The sequence below is a fragment of the Sturnira hondurensis genome, unplaced genomic scaffold, assembly GCF_014824575.4.
Source record: "Sturnira hondurensis isolate 20B ecotype Veracruz unplaced genomic scaffold, ASM1482457v3 Scaffold0004751, whole genome shotgun sequence".
NCBI classification, from domain to species: domain Eukaryota; kingdom Metazoa; phylum Chordata; class Mammalia; order Chiroptera; family Phyllostomidae; genus Sturnira; species Sturnira hondurensis.
Window position 1 is genome coordinate 279,636 of NW_028077382.1, and position 19,572 is coordinate 299,207.

Sequence of the window (19,572 nt, forward strand, 5' to 3'; positions counted from 1 at the left end):
GCTATGCCTGATGCTGGAGAGGAAGCTTCAGTTTGCTAACACAAAAGGCTACTTTCTTTTTAAAACCAGAATTTATATTTCTATTTAAAGATGTTCAAGGGAATTAAAAAACCCAAAGCTCCAAAGATGTCCAAGTTTTCTAAAAGATCATACTGAGTTGGTGTCGTCATTGCTAAAGCCTCAATTCGATCCTGGTTATTTATATGCTCTGATAATTCTTCTAACTGAGTAGTGATGAATTTCTCTGACTCCTAGGATCTTTCATAAATGGTCGTCAGTTCACAAATGATGACAAATGCAATACCAGAAACAATCATGAAAGGCTTGCCATAAGGAAAGGGTTCTGGGCATACCAGCATTGTGGACAGCAAAATAACAGTACCTGCAAATAAGACTAGTGGCTATAGTTATTGTTAAAGTGGAACATACTGATGAACACTGGAGAAGTACTCCTGGAACCCTCTGCTTCACATCACAGTGATGTACTTCCAACAGGAATCTTACCCATGTAGTGATTACCCCTGTGGTTTTATCCACAATAGCAATGCTGTTACTCAGAGACTCCAGGGAGACAGACCCATAGGGGCTTGGAAGATGCTTCCAACAGCTGGTCATCAGGCTGAGTGGGGGCTTTGGTGTCAGATAAATAAATGTTCTAATCTTGGTTTATTATGTGTGAGACACTGGGCAGATTATTAAATTCATCAAGTTTCAGTTTTCCCATTTACAAATTGGAAATAAAAACACCTATGTCAAAGAATGTTATAAAGGTCCTGGCTGGTGTCGCTCGGTGGATTGAGCGCGGGCCTGTGAACCACATGATCCCGGTTCAATGCCCAGTCAGGGTACATGCCTGGGTTGCAGGCCAGTTCCCAGCAGGGGACTCATGAGAGGCAACCATACATTGATATTTCTCTCCTTCTCTCCTTCCCTTCCCCTCTAAGAATAAATAAATTAAAAAATCTAAAAAGAAAAAAGAATAAATATACAATTAAAAAAAGATTGTTATAAGGAGTAAAAGAGATACTCTCAGTAAAGCACACTGCCCCCAAATGATTATAATAAAACAAATGCTATTATTATCATCCTGTAATTCATAGGGTATAAGGACTTACATGTGTGGAGAGTGTGTCATGATTAAGGCCCATGGAAGAAAGCATCTCATTTCACCAATATCTAGGTCTTTAATAAACAACAGAGACCACCAAAGAAGTTATGTACTGTGCAGTAACAAGTGATCTTTGAGTCAGAAGACATTTTTGTTGATCTTTCATTAAGCCTTTAACAAGACAATAGGCACTGCGTAGCTCTTGTGTGGGGATGCAATGAGGACTGTACTCAGGGGCCCTGTCTTTGTGGAGCTTAAGTTCTGGTCAGGAAGGTAGATATTAAAGAAATTATTCCACAGTTATTTTAATTACCACCGAGAAAAGTGCTTTGAATGATGAATACAATGTGCTATGAGAGTGACCAGCAGGGTGAGGTGTGGGGTCTAGGTTAGTCTGAGGAATCCCAAGGAAGGCTTCCCTGAGGAGGTAACACTTACACTGTTAATTAGATAAAGATGACATGGGGTGGGGAGGCCAAGGGGGACTCCTCAAGGCAAAGAGAGCTGGGTATACTCGGTCCCAGAGTTGAAAGTATTTGAGCAAGTTAAAAGAATGCAATATGGCCAGCATTGCTGCAGCATTGTGAGTGAGAGGGAAGGGGACCTGAGACCTGGGTTTGAGACCCAGTTCTACTTATTGGTTGTGTGGCCTTGGGCAATTAATTTAAATGTCCTATGCTACCATTTTTTTCATCATGGAGATACTACCACACAGAACTAGTTGAAAGCATTAAGACATAATTTTTGTAAATGATGCACCAGTAAGGTCTTATCCTTCTGTGCTTATCTAAGTGTAATAAATACTGAAAACATCTGAAGGTGTATGTTAGTCATGTTAGCTCTTAGAGTTTCAGGGTGATGACTCAGAAAGACAGGGAAAAAAGGTTAAAACTCTGGAGATGCTTGCTGACTCTAGCTGCTGAAGCAGAGCTCGCTTCCCATCTGCTAGCTCTAGGCTTCCCCCCTGCTGCATGAGAATGGGCACTGAGTCCCTGGGCCAGGGCAGGGCCCATCTCACCCACTGTGATAGAGGCATGGTTTCCACGTGGGGGCCACAAAGGCAATTCTGCTAACATTTTGATGTATTTTCTTCCAGCTTTTTAACATATATATGCCACAGTTGTATGAATTTTAAATCCTTTTTTCCCCTCAAATTCTCATTTTTTTCAATGTTAGTACCATTGGAAGGTACGCGTTTAAACATGTTTTCATAACTATTCCTTTGAATGGATATATTCCAACATACTGAATCAGGTACCTGTGATTTGGACCTTAAGATTGTTTCCTTTTCTGGTTTAGCACCAACAATGTGGTAATGAATATCACCAAGATAATTTTCAATTTCCTAGAATCATAGCTTCCTCTTTTCCAGGGGGGACTCCATCCTTCCATATGCTCATTTTGAAGCCCACAGGACTTCAGGGAAGCCAGAGACAAGTTGCCAGAATGAAAGACGTTGGGAGCTTGTTTGTAGGTTGCCTGGAAAGCACCCACTCAGATACTCTCCAGCCCTTCTGTGTCTGGGAAGGGTGTCCTCTGAGTACTCAACCATGTCAGGACCATGTAGGAGCACAGAGGGAGGGTGTCCCACTGGCCAAACAGCTGATGTAGCCTGTAGATAGGGCACAGAGGCAGGACATATCTTTCCAAAGTAGTCTAAGAAACTTATCCATACGACATTTTCTTGGTGTCAATGATTCTGTTTTAGTTGAAACCCACTTAGTTTGATTCTGTCCTGCTAGGACAGGCCACTTAGAGGAGAGGTGACTGTCATTTTGAGTGGTTACAAACCCTGCCCCACTCTACTCCTTTTCTGTCCATTTTTCTAGTTGGGTGGCTCTCAATCAGTCCCATGAGAACATTTTGAAAATGTGTGGGCTTTCTTTTTGTAATTACGATGATGGAAGAAGGCACAATTGGCATTCATGGGTAGGGCAGGGGTATAAGATAGTCTTCAAACTAGTCTGTATAATGAAGAATTGTCCCTCATCCAGATTCTCAAATGTCCCCTAGGACATTTCTTGTAGGTGAAACCTGTGCTTAATTATCTGAGTCTAAAATTTAATAGTTAAAAAAACATTTTAATATACAATGAACTTTCTGGGAATGCAATCACAGTTTTGCATAAACTTAGGGAAGACTGACTTTGCTAGGAGAGCTGTCCAACATTTTAAGTAACCTCACGGATGACAACATGCTGGAAGTAGTCTCACCTGTAGTAGCCCCTGTGCAGCAGCTCCGTCCCTGTGGCTCTATAGGTAAGTGCCAGTGGCTGTGTGCTTATCCCAGGTTCTAGTTTAGTCAGGCCTCAACATTCACACATAATAATATTGTGTATGTAACTTTACTACAAATTACTTTTTATTAGACAGGGAAGGATGTTGGTTCTTTTAAAGGTCTATGTATGTAGGTAGGGTATAGTATCTATGAATTTTAAATCAGCACAATAAAGGAGTTATTACAAAATATTTGTTATAAAAAAGGCTGAAGATTTAGAACTTCAGTGCTAATCAGTATTTGGCTTTTTCCCACCTCTTTCCCAGGACCACCCAGAAAGAAGTGGGGTTCCTCCTCCACAAAAGCCCCCTGTCTCCTCTCTCCCAAAGTCACTCACATGAACAACAGCTACACAAGCACACAGGCAGGCACGCACGCGCGCGCGCACACACACACACAAACACACCTTTCACCACCTGACCCTGGCCAAGAGCCTCTAGAACTGTCAAAAGGCCTGCACTTCCCCCATTTTGTCTCTAGAGCTTCCAGTTCTTCCTCAGTGAGTAAATATTGATTGCCAGGCCCTGTGGGACTGCAGAAGATAATGCAGGTTCCTGTCCACTTCTTGGAGGCCCTTTTGTCTATGCACCCCCCCCCCCTTAAACCTCCTACTAGCTCAATTTCTCCCCTTGATAGTCCCCTCTCCATCTTTTGCTTCCAGCCCTCTCTCCGCATTCCTTTCCCAGAACAGGCAAGTAGAAATACTGCTGAACCGGTGTAGCCACTCCGGTCTCAAGGCTCTTTTCGTTCCCACCCAACTTCTGTCGCGCTTAGAAGGCTCGGGGACTTCACCCCCTCTCCTGTCCTCCTCTCCACTGTCTGACCCTGGCTTTTCCTTCGCCTCCCACCTGTCTTCTCCTCCCTAGCCTCTGCTGCACTCCTCTCACCCAGATCCAGAGCGGCCTTCTCTTTGTGCAACCGTTTTTCTCCACCTGCATCCTAGATTCCCTGTCTCAACGCCAGCTCCTCCGCCTCGGGCAGGGCTTCCCTCGCGTTTACTACGTCGCCCCGCGGCTCCGCCGCGGGTCCCGGCGGAGAGCGCACGTGCACGTGCGTTTCCACTGCGCTAACCACCGCCCCTCGCGCTACGCGCGGTCCGGGGCGGGGTCCTGGGCGGCTCCCCGGGCTTGGGCGGCGGGAGGGGCCCTCCCTCCCCGCCGGGCTCCCCTCCCCCGCCCTGCTTCCCCGCTGTTTCCCCCGCTCTTTCCCCCGCCCGGTCTTCTACCGCACCCGCCAGGTCCCTCCGCCCGGGAGCGTTCCGGGTCCCCGGTGCCGCCTCCTTCGCTCCCGGCTCCCGCGGCCTCCGCCGCCGCCCCGGGGAAGGATAGACGGGGGTGGGGTCGGGGAAAGCTAGGGAGGAGGCCGAGACCCTGGCTGGGCCGGAGCCCGAATTCCAGTAGGAGGGTCGAGAGGAGGGAATAGGTGGAGGGGCGAGGAGGGAGAGCCGGGAGCGGCGGCCGGGCCTGGAGCCTGAGGCCGTGGACAAGCGGGGAGCTGGGCCGGAGCGCCGAGGTAGGAGCCGGGGTCCTGGGGCGGGGCTGGGAGGGACGCGCGGAGGGCCGAGCCGGGGACCCGAGGCTGGGGGAGGCTGTCGGGGAGCTGGGTCAGCCGGGCGGTCGAGCCTCGGGGCCCGGGGGAGAAGAGGTGGAGTCCCGGGAGGGTGGGGGGCCGAGGGAGTCTGGAGGAGGGTGTGCACAGGGTTTCTCCCCTCCTCTCCCCTCGCCCGCCAGGGCTCCGCCCCCGCCGCCCTCGCGGGGCTCTCTTCTCGAACCCTGGCTGAGTCGAGTCGGAGCCTAGGAGCCGCGGCAGGGAGGGCCGGGCCACCTCCGGGGTCGGGTGGTGCCGGCGGGGCTGGATGCGGTCCTCACGGCCGCCTCTCACTCAGATGCTGCTGCTGCTGCTGCTGCTGCTGGCGCCACTCTTCATCAGCCCCCCCGGCGCGGGCGGGGCGCAGACCCCCAACACCACCTCTGAAGGTGCTTCCTTTTCCCGCGACTCCTGGCATCCCTCCATCTTTCCTGGTCCTCATTCCTGCCCCGTCAGTCAGGCAAGCACGTCTGCTTAGCCCACTGGACTATTCCTGACAGCCTTGCTGTCACCCCACATCAGTACTAGGCTACCTGTCTGTGACCCTGCGTTATTTTCTCAGCTACACCCCTTTCTGGCCCCACATTACTACCCCAGTTCTGCCCTTTTCTTAGTTCCACGTTTCTCCCAGGTGGACTTATAAGACCCTTATCTCATCTCATCCTAATTCATCTCAAATGCCCTCTCTGAACCTTTCTCACGCCCTACGGTTTCTCAATTACTTTTCTCCTTACTTCCAGTCAGCACCCTTTCTTCCCAACTTGTGGGAAGAAAAATTAGAATTAGACTTAAGAATTAGACTTAACCCGGACTCATTACCGTCTGCCCAGAGTTCTCTGGGCAGAACATTAGCTCTGAGCAGAGTTTTGTTTCGTATCCATCTCCACTCCGACCCTCTGAACATCCCATTCCATCCCCTCTGTCCTCTACTTGTCCATTGACCACACCTTAGGGTCTCCTGCATTTGTGCCCAGTGACTCTGCCTTTCCACCCTCCCCCCACCGTTCCTTTCTTTACTCCTTCTTGACCCACCCCTCAGGTTGCCAGATCATACACCCGCCCTGGGAAGGGGGCATCAGGTACAGGGGCCTGACTCGTGACCAGGTGAAGGCTATCAACTTCCTGCCTGTGGACTATGAAATTGAGTATGTGTGCCGGGGAGAGCGCGAGGTGGTGGGGCCCAAGGTGCGAAAGTGCCTGGCAAATGGCTCCTGGACAGATATGGACACACCCAGCCGCTGTGGTGAGTAGCCTCCGAAAGTCCCTCCCTTCTTCAAGACCATTCCTCTTCCTGCCTCAAACTTAATACTATTGTGTTCAAGTCAGCACTTCAAATCCAGTCTAATTAAACTCACAAATACATTTACTTAAGAAGGACTTTATTGTGTGCAGTGTGAGCCAGTAAAGTTAGCAGCCTGCACATTTAATTGCATCCTTCCTTCATTAGGCCATTGACCATTGATAAAATAACCTGATTATTCATCTTGTGTGTTATTTTCTTGGAGTATTATTTGTGGCAGATTATGCAAAAACATTCTAAGATGATTTCATCACATTTCCAAATATCTCTGTCTCCAATGTAGAGATCGCACACCTAAGAAACAGAATCCAGTTTAATATTAATACAAAGCAACTAGAATAAGAAAGGCAAATCTGTGCATCTAAAGTCACCCCCCCCCCCCCCAAGCCAGGGAACTACTCACTGAAGAGGTCCCATTTTATGTGCTTGTAGCTCCATCTTGGGTCCCCACATGGGAATGTTTTTTACTGTGGGAATGTGGATGCTTCCAGGGGTAAGGGGGGACTGGAGGCTGAGAGGCTAATCCTTTTTACACTGGACTTCCTGCACTGTAGGATGCTTGTGGGTCTGAACCCAAAGCTGAGCCTTCTGCTCTCTAAGAGGAAGGAGCCTTCTCCAACCTGCCTGTCTCTCTCTCTTCCTGTCTCTCCACAGTCCGAATCTGCTCCAAGTCTTATTTGATGCTGGAAAATGGGAAGGTGTTCCTGACGGGTGGGGATCTCCCAGCCCTGGACGGAGCCCGGGTGGATTTTCGGTGTGACCCAGACTTCCATCTGGTGGGCGGCTCCCGGAGTGTCTGTAGTCAGGGCCAGTGGAGCAGCCCCAAGCCCCACTGCCAGGGTGAGGGGAACAGCTGCCTGCATGCAGCTGATGAGAGCGTAGAGTGGGCTGGGAATGGATGGACAGAATGGGTGCTATACAAAATGGGGGCTTTGGGGAGGGAGAAGTGAAAGCCCGACTCCTTTCTCTATCCATCTGCCTCAGACTTCCTCCTGCAGTCCTCAGTTTCCATTTTACCTGTGTTGGCTTAGGGCTTCCTTTCTTTACCTTTCTCTTTTTATATCTTCTCCCTGCTTATAGTTCCTGCACCTCACATTTTCTCTTTTCTATTATGAATCTCACCCTCCATTACCCTTCTTAAAATTTAAATACTCCAGTTTTCCCTATCCTCACTCCCTTTCTCTAAACTTAGAACTTTCTATGCATAAACCTCTTCTAGAATTGATCCCTCTCCATTCACTGTATAACTGAATTATTGTACAGACCTAGAAATAAATCATGTCATACTAAGAAAAGATAGTAAGATTGGAAAGAATATCTGGGGTAGCAAATTATCAAAATAAAATGAAAAAGGCTTAAAACTGGGCGGTGGAACTGTCAGCATTAAGGACAACCCAGGAATGGAGGAGCCAGACGACCTCCATCCTCCACCGAGGGAGTTGGTCTTGTGTTCATCACCTTTTCTGCCGTCTGGTTTGGCAAGTTTCCCTCTTTCTTAGTCACATAGACTTTTCCCTCTGTAGCCTCCCCTCCTGGGATACAGGCATGCTTTTTGCTGCTTCTTCCCTTGTAGACTTTCAGCATTCTCAGATTCTCAGTTAATTATTCTGCATGTAGTTTATCATTCCATTCTGGAAATTAGGAGTCCCATAGAGGAGTGGGTTAGCCATGAAACAAGTGAAATTTAAGCTTTAGATTTCTTCATTTACACAGGTCTCTTCTTGTGCTCTAATGATGTAGAGAGCTCTGATAATGTTTTCACATGGTCATAGGTATTTTATAAAAATTGCCTAAGTAAGATGTTTTAACAGCAATAGCTTAAAACCAATTGTATTTGTAATTGTTTTTTCTAAAAGACAGACCCCCAACTTTTATAATATTTAAGCTCTACAAACCAGGATCTGCCTATGTCTTAGCTGTAGGCATTTTTGTCTTAAATTCTGCTGTCATATGAAAAATAAAAGAAGAAAACTAAAAAGTCCTGACCCACAGTCCGCCTTGCTCTTATCCAGGCACCCTTCCCTCAGAAAGGCATCCTCTCCAGAGAAAGGTAGCAGAATCTCCCCCTATTCCCTGTCTTCGGCATGAACAGGTGTGGGAGGGGGCTGGGGTTGAGGCCAGGGAAGCTGGGCACCTGTGGTAACTCTTTGATCCCGTCTTTCCTGCTGCCAGTGAACCGAACACCACACTCAGGTGAGCTGAGAAACCCTTATCGCGTGCACTGCAATACCTGCCCCATCAGTCTTTACTTGCCACCCGCCCGGATTCTGCCCTTAGAGTCCTCCCAACCTTCCCCAGTCACCCCAGTTTACGGCCGGGCTGTTCTTTCCCTGTTTCCTGCCTCTAGTCCCGTTTTTTTGCTAGGCCGTTGTTGTTCCCATCTCCCTGCCTGGCTGCCTTTCCCTCAGCGCCTCCTGCCAGCCTTTGCTTTGGCCAAATGGCAAAGCCCCAGCAGGGGGCAGCAGGGTGCTGGGGTGCCCTGAGCTTCCCCCTTGTCTTTCCCTTTGGGGTGGGTACCTTCAGACCCTCCCGAGAACCTTTTCCTGTCCTAGAACGTTACCCTTCTCAAGGGCTCTGAAGACTCTGTCAGCTGTCTCACCTTTCTCACCCATGGCCCAGCCTCATCTCCCTCCGTTAGCTTCTCCATTACCCAGTCCATCCCTTCATCCTTTTTCTCTTTGTTATCTCAGTTCCTCTTCCCAACACCCTTTCAACAGCCTCCCAGCCCCTTGTTTTCTACTTCTGTTCTCATCACTCCATTTTGCACCCCATTCCCCACCCAACTATCTCTTTCCGAAACCGTTCAGCCCTCCGCATCCCAGCCCTCGCCATGCACCGTCTATTTGCTCTCCCATTGAGACGCTCTGGCCCAGCCCCTTTCCTCCAGCGTCCCATTCCTCTTTGCCTAATCTGCTCCTCTCTGCTCAATGCTCCAGCATCCCAGCCTCGCACTCCTGGCAGGCCCCTCCCCCTCTTTTTTGCTCCCACAATGCCCCTTCCTTGTCCATTTCTCTCGTCACGCTATCGCTTATCTCCCTCTCTTCCCCTCCGCTCGGCTGTCTTTTCCAAGGTTGCGCTCATCTCTATTCCCGCCCCCTTCCCCCCCTCAACTCCAGTCCCACCCCCTCCGCGTCTCCAGTGACGTCAGAGCCCCGTCCGTCCCAGCATCTCTCTTTTTCTCCTCCCCTCGTTTGGTCAGTCAGTGGCGAGGAGAGGTGGTGGCTGCTGGTGACCGTGGGGGAAGCTAGAGCCGTGGGGACCTTAGGAAGCCAATCTTCCCTTCTTCTTCGAAGCCCTTGTCCCTTCCGCTCCACAAAACCAGGGATGGAGAGGCCTCCTCAACACCCCTTCAGCAGCCCTCCCCAGGACAAGTGTCCCCCCTGAGCTCCTCCTCCCCAAACAGCTGCCTCCCACTCTCTCCCTGCCATGGGTCCAGGGGACGCCACTACCCGGGTGGGGTGGCCACTGCCCCTCCTGGTGGCCATAGCAGTGGGGGTGGCTCCAGTGGTGTGGGCCTCCCACTCCCCCCATCTCCCTCGGCCTCACCTGCGGGTTCCCCCGCACTCCTCCTCAGAACGGCGTGCGGTATACATCGGGGCACTGTTTCCCATGAGTGGGGGCTGGCCAGGGGGCCAGGCCTGCCAACCCGCGGTGGAGATGGCTCTGGAGGACGTGAACAGCCGCAGGGACATTCTGCCGGACTACGAGCTCAAGCTCATCCACCACGACAGCAAGGTAGCCCTGGACAGGGGAGTGGATGGGTGGGGAGGCTTGGAGAGCAGGGGCCAGGCCATCACAGTCTAAGTCATTTCTGGGATTTGTAGGTGTACCCCTCCCATATGTGACTAGCAGCAGAAGGGCTGTGAGTGCAAGAGCTTGGGGAGAGTCACAGGGGCTGGAGGTTCAAGATGAGGGTGTAAGGGTTCAAGATGGTTTGTCGTGTTACAAGGCAGACCCTCCTATTCTCAGAGACCCATGGAAATGCTGGGGTTTGGGGAAGCTGATGATGGATTTAGGGTACAAGCTGAGCCTGATTGTCTGGGGAGTAAGCTAACCATGGGATGGGTTGGGGGATGGAGAAAATGTCAGAGGTGGGGGACTGTATGGGGTTTATATTTACTATGGTAACAAGGTAAATAAATCTTGACATTGGTTTTGAGCTGGAAGGAATAGGGACCAAATGAAAACCATATCGGGAAGGGACTTGATAGCTCTAGTTTATCACAAAAAAATAGCGGGTAGTGAAGAGCCCCACCTGACTTCTTGATCCTGATCCTGTGGATTCCTGTATTGTGAGACTATATAGCATATGTGGTTGGGGAAGGCAGATTCATGGTCTAGAGATGAGCAGAGACACTGGGAAAATGGATTGGATTAGAGGTCCACCTGGGAGCCCCCACAATAGTGTGGGGGTGGAGAGAAATCAGGATACAGGCAGCAGAACTGGACTGGGAAGGGATGGCAGTGAGGGAGGGGCAAGGAGGGAGGCTGAGCAGTGAGAGACAGGAAATGGGATGTAGGGTTAAAGAAGTGAGGAAGAGGGAGTGGGGAAGGTAAAGAAATGTAAGTCTAGGTGTAGCAGGGGATGGTCCTGTAAGTTTCCGTTCCCTCTCCTATCTGCTACCTAAATAATTGGGAGTGTGGGGAAGGATGTGACAGAGGGAGGAAGGAAATTTGGGACCTCACATTTATCTTCTCTGACCTGTGGCACAGTGATTTAAGGATCGGGGGAGAGTGAAATAAAGTACAGAGGTAAAGATTTGGTGACCTCACCTCTGGGGTGAACTGAGGATTTATATTCATGCTTTAGAACAGTAATCTATATCTAGAAATAGGTATGCGAGGGAGGAGGGGCTGAGTGGGATTGAAGGAAGAGGGCTTGGGGAGAGAAGAGCACAAGGGCTTGGAGAGAGAACTTAAGGTCTCTGACACGTTGATAGTGATTCTCAAACTTCATTGTGCATAAGAATCACTGCAGGACTTTGTTAAATATGCAGATTCTAATTCCTTGGTTGGGGATGAGTCCCAAGGGTCTACATTTTTACCAATAAAAATCTGTCCTGATGGGTGCCTATGTAGCTAACCCCAAATGTTAATGGGAAGAGTAACAAGGCTCAGGAAGAGAATTAGGTTTTAGGGCAGGAGAGGCAGAATGGGAAAGAGGGTCATCTGATGAAAGGGTCCAGATTAGGAGAGCAAGAGAAGTAATTGGCTGTGGGGGTGGGTTTCTAGGGAGAGACAGGGAGGGAGGGATGTAAGCTTTTTGATGGGGATCACAGGGAGCTCGGACTCATCCACGATGACAGGTGAGTCCCTGGAGGTGTTGGGGAGCAGATGGGGGACCTGAGAGAAGGGAGATGGAAGAGAAAATAGCAGAGGCAGCAAGGGGGAGATGGAAAGGCAGACAAACTGGAATGTGTTGTTTCCTGCCTGCAAATATGGATCCTTGCAAGAACAGGGGAGCGGGAGAACAGAGGAGGTGTGTATTAGGGCTGGGCGAGAATCATGTGGTGGAGGAAGTCTGCAGGAATGCGCTGGGTGTGGAAGGGGAAAGAGATATGAGAAAAAGTAGGGAGGGATACAGACACAGAGGAAGAGACATTTGGGGAGCATACATTGCCTTCTTTGTATGTACCTTATATATGTTCTTGTTGTTCCTAACCACCTTTTCTTTAGACAAGGAAGGGAGGGTCACTGAGGAGCCTTGGGGGAAGCTGGGGTAGGATCTGGAGTAACAGATGCTGGGAGAGAGGTCAGGTAGGTGAGACCTGAGAATGGAAAGATATGCAAAGGTGCCCAAGTAGGGGAGATGAGGAACCTTCAAAAAACAGCCATTGAGCACTGCCCTTGGCAGGGGGTGGGCAGGTGGGCAGCAGAGTTCTAGGTTCCTTTTGGCTCTTCAGACTCTGCCAGCCTCCCTTCTCCAACTTCCCACAGTGTCCCAAATGTCAGGGCTCAGTGGGAAGTGAGCAGATGCTAGGAGGCCTTCTTTATTTCCTTGTACTTTGCTCTCCCTGTTTCACCTTCCCCAGTCCTCTGTGTTTCCTATTCGTGTCCCCTCTGCCCTGGCTCCCCACTGGCTTCCATTTCTTCTTCACTTCCTTTGGGGCTCCAGCAGCTTCTGAAATGTCATCTTTCAGCAGGAGGGCAACAGGCAGTTAGAGACCCTGCGATCTTCCTCCCCCATTTCCCCTCCTCCCGGTATTCCTTTCCTCTCTAGTTTTCTGCATTGATCGCTTTCCCATCTCTATCCCTCTCCTTCATTCACCCCTGAAAGTATCTAGTTTCTTGAACATCATTCTATTTATTCTTCCCGGTTCTTCCCTTATCCTTGTTTCTTCCCCCAGCCTTAAGTGTCTCTTTTTCTAATGGACCCATCAAATGTCAGGACCCAGCAGGAGGGGATGGATGCTGATCTAGACCCCCTAGTGGACTTGTTCCTGCTGTCTGTTGTTTATCACTAGCCTCTGAGAAGAGGGAGGGGGAAAAAAAAAAGAAAGAAAGAAAGGTGGGGAGAGGGACTTTGCAGAGGTGAGGGAGGAATTTTCCTTAACTGGCTTTGAGGAGGCTGTCTGGGGACTTGTGGAGAGTTTGTTCATGTTCCTGCAGACTCTTCTGTGCACAGATGTTTGGAGCATAGAAACATGGTAAGGAGCAGGAGTGATGGAGGGAAGGTGGTAGGGATATCTTGATGAGCTGGCAGGCGGGAAGGGGTATGTGCATTTATACTGACCAAAGGTTGTGGAGGAAAGGATATGGGTTAGCACCAGCTGGAAGACAGAGAGGGTATTTAACAGGTGCGGGGAACTGAGAAAATGGGAACAGATGCCAGAAAGGAGAGGAACATGGCAATAGTGACAAAAGGGTTTCAGCAGAGGGCTGGGTAGTTGGGGGAAGTAACTAGGTTTAGTGGGAAAAATAAAAGAGTGAGAGTTGCAGGGATCAGGGGACCTCTAGGAGAGCCTACCTCTCCCCCACTCCCTGTTTAGTGTGACCCAGGCCAAGCCACCAAGTACCTGTATGAGCTGCTCTACAATGACCCCATCAAGATCATCCTCATGCCCGGCTGCAGCTCTGTCTCCACGCTTGTGGCTGAGGCTGCCAGGATGTGGAACCTGATTGTGGTAAGTGGGGCTTGGGGGTCAGAAGACAGGCCATTCTCTTTTGGGTGTATTTAAGAGGACAGCTTCCAAGATTCAGAGCTCTTTGCAGATCTGAACTAACTGGCCTCCTGTGACAGTGACCTGGCTGTGCTGCAGCCACCAGGCTGAAGTCAGGTCAGGGAAGGAGCATCTTGATTGTGAGGGTGTGTGGGCTTTTGAGAATTGCTTTCCTAGGGCAGAAGTAGAGGCACTTGGAGAGAGTGGGCAAGGTTGGAAACTGTCTTGGCAGCTCATGGTAGTTCTTGGTGGAGTCCACGTGTGACGTCCCCTGTTGCCCTATTCCTGTCCCTCATAGCTTTCCTATGGCTCCAGCTCACCAGCCCTGTCAAACCGGCAGCGTTTCCCTACATTCTTTCGAACTCATCCATCAGCCACATTGCACAATCCTACCCGTGTGAAACTTTTTGAAAAGTGGGGCTGGAAGAAGATTGCCACCATCCAGCAGACCACCGAAGTCTTCACGTCGGTGAGGAGGACCTGGGTAAAGGGGCATTCACTCCAACTGCAGTACGGAGGGATGTGACATGGAATCCATTTTGGGGGGAAGATCCTGATTCTTTATCATAAGAGAACACAAGGGGGTTAAGTGTGTGTTCTTTCTATAGCTAGAGGAACAGACAAGTTTAATTTTTAGGATCCTCTTCAACTTTTTGGTTTTAGGGCTTTCCCTCCACTTTGATGCTTTGTTCCCCAGACAGGTAGTTCCCAAATGACCCAGGTCTATTAAAGTAGGTTCATTCCAAAGTCAGGACACAGTAAGGGAGAGAATATGTGATAGGAACCCAGGTAGCAGATTCCAGAGTTGCTCATGGGGGTGGTGGGGGGGTGTGAATGGGAATAGCAGAATGGAGCTGTGGGAGTGGGTACAGGCGCAGAGAGGGAGAGAAAGATGGAGACAGGTGGAGAGCAAACACATGTGAACACAGGTAACTGACTCAAAGAGATGCTGACAAACGGGGTGAGTGGAAGTAGAGAAGAAACACATGATCTACCTGAAGAAGACAGTTGGCTTCCTCTCTTTTATTCTATTTGAATCTTCTATTCACCCTTTTATGTTCAGTGGCCCTTTAATCTTCCCCCCCAACTTTCTTAATGATTCAGTACATTCTTCTGTGGTCCTTTTGTCTCTCTGCTCACTTGCCTCTTGAGATTGATATTATCTTATCTATATCAGATCCTGTCTTGTCTTTTCCTGGTTCCTCTGTTTCCTATTTTTGCTGTCAGTGGTAAGTGGGGGGAGGGGAGGGAGGGGAGTGGGTGTGACTTGTCTGGACATAGAAGCTCGGCTTTCCCTCCACTTTGATGCTTTGTTCCCCAGACAGGTAGTTCCCAAATGACCCAGGTCTATTAAAGTAGGTTCATTCCAAAGTCAGGACACAGTAAGGGAGAGAATATGTGATAGGAACCCAGGTAGCAGATTCCAGAGTTGCTCATGGGGGTGGTGGGGGGGTGTGAATGGGAATAGCAGAATGGAGCTGTGGGAGTGGGTACAGGCGCAGAGAGGGAGAGAAAGATGGAGACAGGTGGAGAGCAAACACATGTGAACACAGGTAACTGACTCAGAGAGATGCTGACAAACAGGGTGAGTGGAAGTAGAGAAGAAACACATGATCTACCTGAAGAAGACAGTTGGCTTCCTCTCTTTTATTCTATTTGAATCTTCTATTCACCCTTTTATGTTCAGTGGCCCTTTAATCTTCCCCCCCAACTTTCTTAATGATTCAGTACATTCTTCTGTGGTCCTTTTGTCTCTCTGCTCACTTGCCTCTTGAGATTGATATTATCTTATCTATATCAGATCCTGTCTTGTCTTTTCCTGGTTCCTCTGTTTCCTATTTTTGCTGTCAGTGGTAAGTGGGGGGAGGGGAGGGAGGGGAGTGGGTGTGACTTGTCTGGACATAGAAGCTCAGGAGGGATCACCATGGTCCTCCTCACTTGGGAGCCATATCCTGAGATTCCAGGTGCTTTCTTTTGAGCGCTCCTTGACAGAGGGTGTTGAAGGAAGAAGGTTCATACTGCTGCTGTTCCTTCATTGTGCAGTCGCAGGTAAGATCTCTGGTCTTTGCCCACTGTGCACCCCATGTTTTCTCTTTTTCATTCCCACTTAAGACTCTGGATGATCTAGAGGAACGAGTAAAGGAGGCTGGAATTGAGATTACTTTCCGCCAGAGTTTCTTCTCAGACCCAGCTGTGCCTGTCAAAAACCTTAAGGTGGGATGATTGGAATGGCAGGGTGACCTTGGTGGGTTGGAGGGTTGGTGGGATGGGGAGGAGAGTTAGGTGAGGGAATGTTGGTTATTTTGTTTTAAGATTGAGATGTGATTGACATATAACGTTGTGTAGGCTTAAGGTACACAACATGTTGATGTGATACACTTAAAGTATGATTGCCACTGTGTTGGCTAACACCTCCATGACAGTCATCTCCTGGGGAAGTTTATCTCCATCTTCCGGTTGATATCTATCACCTGTTGAATAGAACTGTGCACTAAACACTTTGGGTCAGGAAATCACAGCTGTAAGAGCACTTGGCTTAGCCCCTCTGGCATTCCAGATACACTTAGTGCTGTTTTTTTCTCCATTCTGTAGCGCCAGGATGCCCGAATCATCGTGGGACTTTTCTATGAGACTGAAGCTCGCAAAGTTTTTTGTGAGGTGGAGTTGGAATCTGAAGAGGGAGGGGGACTGGCCAGGCTCTTTGCCTTGGGTGTCTCACGGGATCACTCTCTGCATCTCTGCTTAAGTTGATAGCAAATGACCTGAGGTGTTGACTAATATATGACCCCATCTGTTGGCTTTGACTCCATCTCTTGGCTTCTCACACACATGGCACAGATCTTATTTTCCTTCCACTTTGTATTTCTGGAGGAGCCTGTGGATCCTGTCATCCCTTACTGGCTGTGAAAGGCCACTTGAAAATAGAGGCTAGGGAGAAATTTAGGAGGAGTAGAGCCTTTCCTACCACCCCACCAAGACTTCTCTGATTTCTCTTTTCAGTTCTCTGCTCTTCTCTGATTCCTAAGAGGCTGAATAGTGACATATGAGATAAAGAAAAAAAAGAAAGAAACAGAGACTCAGCCCTCTTCCTTCTTTGTATTTAGGTCTACAAGGAGCGGCTCTTCGGGAAGAAGTATGTCTGGTTCCTCATTGGGTGGTATGCTGACAATTGGTTCAAGACCTATGACCCATCCATCAACTGCACAGTGGACGAGATGACTGAGGCGGTGGAGGGTCACATCACCACTGAGATCGTCATGCTGAACCCTGCCAATACCCGCAGCATTTCCAACATGGTGAGATTGTGGGAACTTAGAAGCTTGCACTTGGGCAGGTGGGGAGGTCTGAGGGAGTCTCAAAGGGGAGGGGAACAGGTGTGGTGTTTGGAGATACAGAGGGGCAAGGGGCCTCTACCCACTTTGAGCTTCTTTTTACATCGTATTTCCTTTGGTTGCACTTCTGCTCTGACTGCCTTGGGCAGGGAAGAGAGAGGAGATGAGAGTGGTTTAATGAGTATGAAGGCTGTTCATGGAAACGAGGAGCAATTAGCAAGAAATGAAATGAGGGAGAGATATTAATGATAACTTATTGATAGATGCTGTATACATGAGCACACCTTTATAGGAGCAGTGTTCCTGGGCATAAATACATTTTATTTCCTTGGTGATTTTAGAGTTTTTTAGAGTTGTTTTATACTAACTACTTAAAAAATTTTTTTACATTGATTTGAGGCAGGATGAGGGAGGTTGGGGGAAGAGAGAGAGAGAAAAAGAGAAAGAGAAAGGAACATCAGTTTGTTCACTTATTTATGTGCCCTGGCTGGAGATCAAACCTGTAACCTTGGCATAGTGGAATGGTGCTTTAAATAACTTGAGATACCTGGACAGGGTGTTTTATATTCACTTCTGTTTGATGCTCAGTTAGCTTGGCTGTTCCTGACAGTTTTTAAATGATCTTATAATTTTAGATGTAAAGGAGACTTTGAAATTATTTCGCCCCGGATAGCTGGTTAGTGTCAGACCTAGAGCTAGAAGGCATATTCTCTGATTTAGGAAGGCTGAGGCAGCCTTTGCCAGTATGGGGCACAGGTGAGTAGGGTATGAGGGGAAGAAGCACTACATCTTAAGGAATACAGAATCTTGGATGACCTGGATAGGGCTACTTGTGTGTCTGCTTATTACACCAAGGGCAGCCTCAGGTCTGGAATTCCTGTTTGGATAGATTGCTAGGGGTGAGCTAATGGTTATAAAGCCCTCCAAATATCTCATTAAAACAAAGTTGTAGTAATAATTGCTTTTGTGGAGTAAACCAGGAGCTTGCATACATAATTTTAGTGATCCTCACAACAATACTCTGATGTTGATTTTTCATTTCCATTTTATGGGCTAGGAAGCTGAGACTCAGAGAGGTTAAGTTACTTACTTGTCCCAGGTCATGAAACTACTGAGTGGTCAGGCTTGGATTGAACCCTAATTGAATCTGAGTCCAAATCACTCTGCCCTCTTTACCTTCCATGGAAAACCATGAAGTCTGCTAAAAAGTTTTTCACTTTTATTGGCTAACACTGTTTAAGTGTTGGCAGGTTATGAGTAAGAGAGAAAGAAGATTCAGGAAATTCATTCTGGCAATGTGTTGTGATGAAGGGTTAGTCATTTGCCATGTGGGCTCTGATTATGGATACTGTCCTGGGATATTCTAAGGGACTCTATGTGTAAGGTATCTTGGTTGAAAATATATTGGAAACATTCTGGAAGGTCACTTGATAGGTGAGTCATCCTCAAGAACCTCGGAAAGTGATGTTGAAAAGGCTTGTTGGTGCTGTGAGCCCAGGACCTTCCAGTTGTGGCTTCTGCCTCCTACCAAGGAGCTGGAGGAGCCCCTCAAAAGAAGCAGGGATGTGGTTAGGGATATAAAGGGACGTTTGAGCAGAATGAATTGGATAGAGGTTTCCTTTTGACTCTTGGTTTCTAGAGAAAAATGGTACCTGCCTTTGAGCTCATAGGGCTTCTAGTGACACCAGACAAGCTAGGTAGCCTAAAATGCCAGGGGCAAAAGCCAAGATTTACCAGAGGGTAGGAGCAGCCTTCACAGTTAACTAGGGGAGAGATTATAGGTCCATGAAAAGTAGATCAGAAGCAAGGGTTGGTCTTAGAGGCCCAGAGCCATGATAATTTAGAAAAGAAGCAGAGTCACCTTTACTCTATAAGGATGGCCTTAGATTTAGATGAATAGTTTTGAAAGTTTAGCTTCCATCAGAATTACCTGGAAGGTCAGTTAATAAGGGAAAAGGGCCTTTTCTGATAGAAGCTCTGATTCAGGGGTAGGCCTAGGTGTAGGTTACATTTCTGACAAGTTCTCTGGGGAAATTGATGCTTCTGGTTTGGAGAGCACGTTTTGAGGACTGTTGGTTAGAGCAGTGGTTTTCATCCAGAGGTTGCAATATCTAGGGACAATTTTGGTTGTCATATCTGCTGTCTAATTGGTAAGCCAGTGATCCTTCTAAAATGTCCTACAATGTACCAGACAGTCCCCCACAACAAAGAGTTATCCTACTCCACATGTCAGTAGTGCAGAGACTGAGAAACCTTGGCTTAGAGAAAGAGTGTTTAGGAGTTAGATGTGGGAGAGTGAGGTAGAGGGGCTCTGGAGAAAGGTTATACCTCTGGGCTAGAGGGGCAGGGTGGGGGTAAGAATGTGAGTAAAATGAGTGAATTTTGATTGGGTAAAGGTCCCATCAGATCTGGGGACAATATAAAATAAAAACCCACAGGCTTGCAAACCAAAGAGTCACTGGTTTGATTCCCAGTCAGGGCACATGCCTGGGTTGCAGACCAGGTCCTCAGTAGGGGATGCATGAGAGGCAACCACATAATGTTTCACTCCCTCTCTTTCTCCTTCCCTCCCCCTCTCTCTAAAAATAAATAAACACAATCTTTTAAAAAAACCCTACCGCAGTGTACGTATTTTAGATCACTGTTGAGCATTCATTCTCACATATAGAAACAGTCAGACAGAGCTGGGGAAAAGTTACTATCATACATTTGCAGTTAGTTACTTTACTAATTTCTATGGATTATGGAATTTTTATTGTTCTCTTCTCCTTAAACTGCCTAGTAACATTTCCATTTGAAAATTGACAG

At 48.3% G+C, this 19,572-nt stretch overlaps 1 protein-coding gene across 3 annotated transcripts in view; it reads left to right on the plus strand.

Moving 5' to 3' along the window:
- The first annotated feature begins 4,558 nt into the window (after window positions 1–4,558).
- Window positions 4,559–19,572, plus strand: part of GABBR1 (gamma-aminobutyric acid type B receptor subunit 1) — a 28,080-nt gene continuing 13,066 nt past the window's right edge. The window contains exons 1-11 of one of the 3 annotated variants that reach the window (XM_037046026.1): window positions 4,559–4,897; window positions 5,271–5,361; window positions 6,012–6,215; window positions 6,927–7,112; window positions 8,445–8,465; window positions 9,847–10,007; window positions 13,262–13,396; window positions 13,731–13,901; window positions 15,545–15,646; window positions 16,025–16,090; window positions 16,537–16,728. In XM_037046026.1, coding sequence (XP_036901921.1) covers window positions 5,271–5,361; window positions 6,012–6,215; window positions 6,927–7,112; window positions 8,445–8,465; window positions 9,847–10,007; window positions 13,262–13,396; window positions 13,731–13,901; window positions 15,545–15,646; window positions 16,025–16,090; window positions 16,537–16,728 — 1,329 coding nt within the window. In that variant the 5' untranslated portion in view covers window positions 4,559–4,897. The remainder of the gene's footprint in view (window positions 4,898–5,270; window positions 5,362–6,011; window positions 6,216–6,926; window positions 7,113–8,444; window positions 8,466–9,846; window positions 10,008–13,261; window positions 13,397–13,730; window positions 13,902–15,544; window positions 15,647–16,024; window positions 16,091–16,536; window positions 16,729–19,572) is intronic. The other 2 variants (XM_037046027.1, XM_037046028.1) reach the window with 2 other exon arrangements.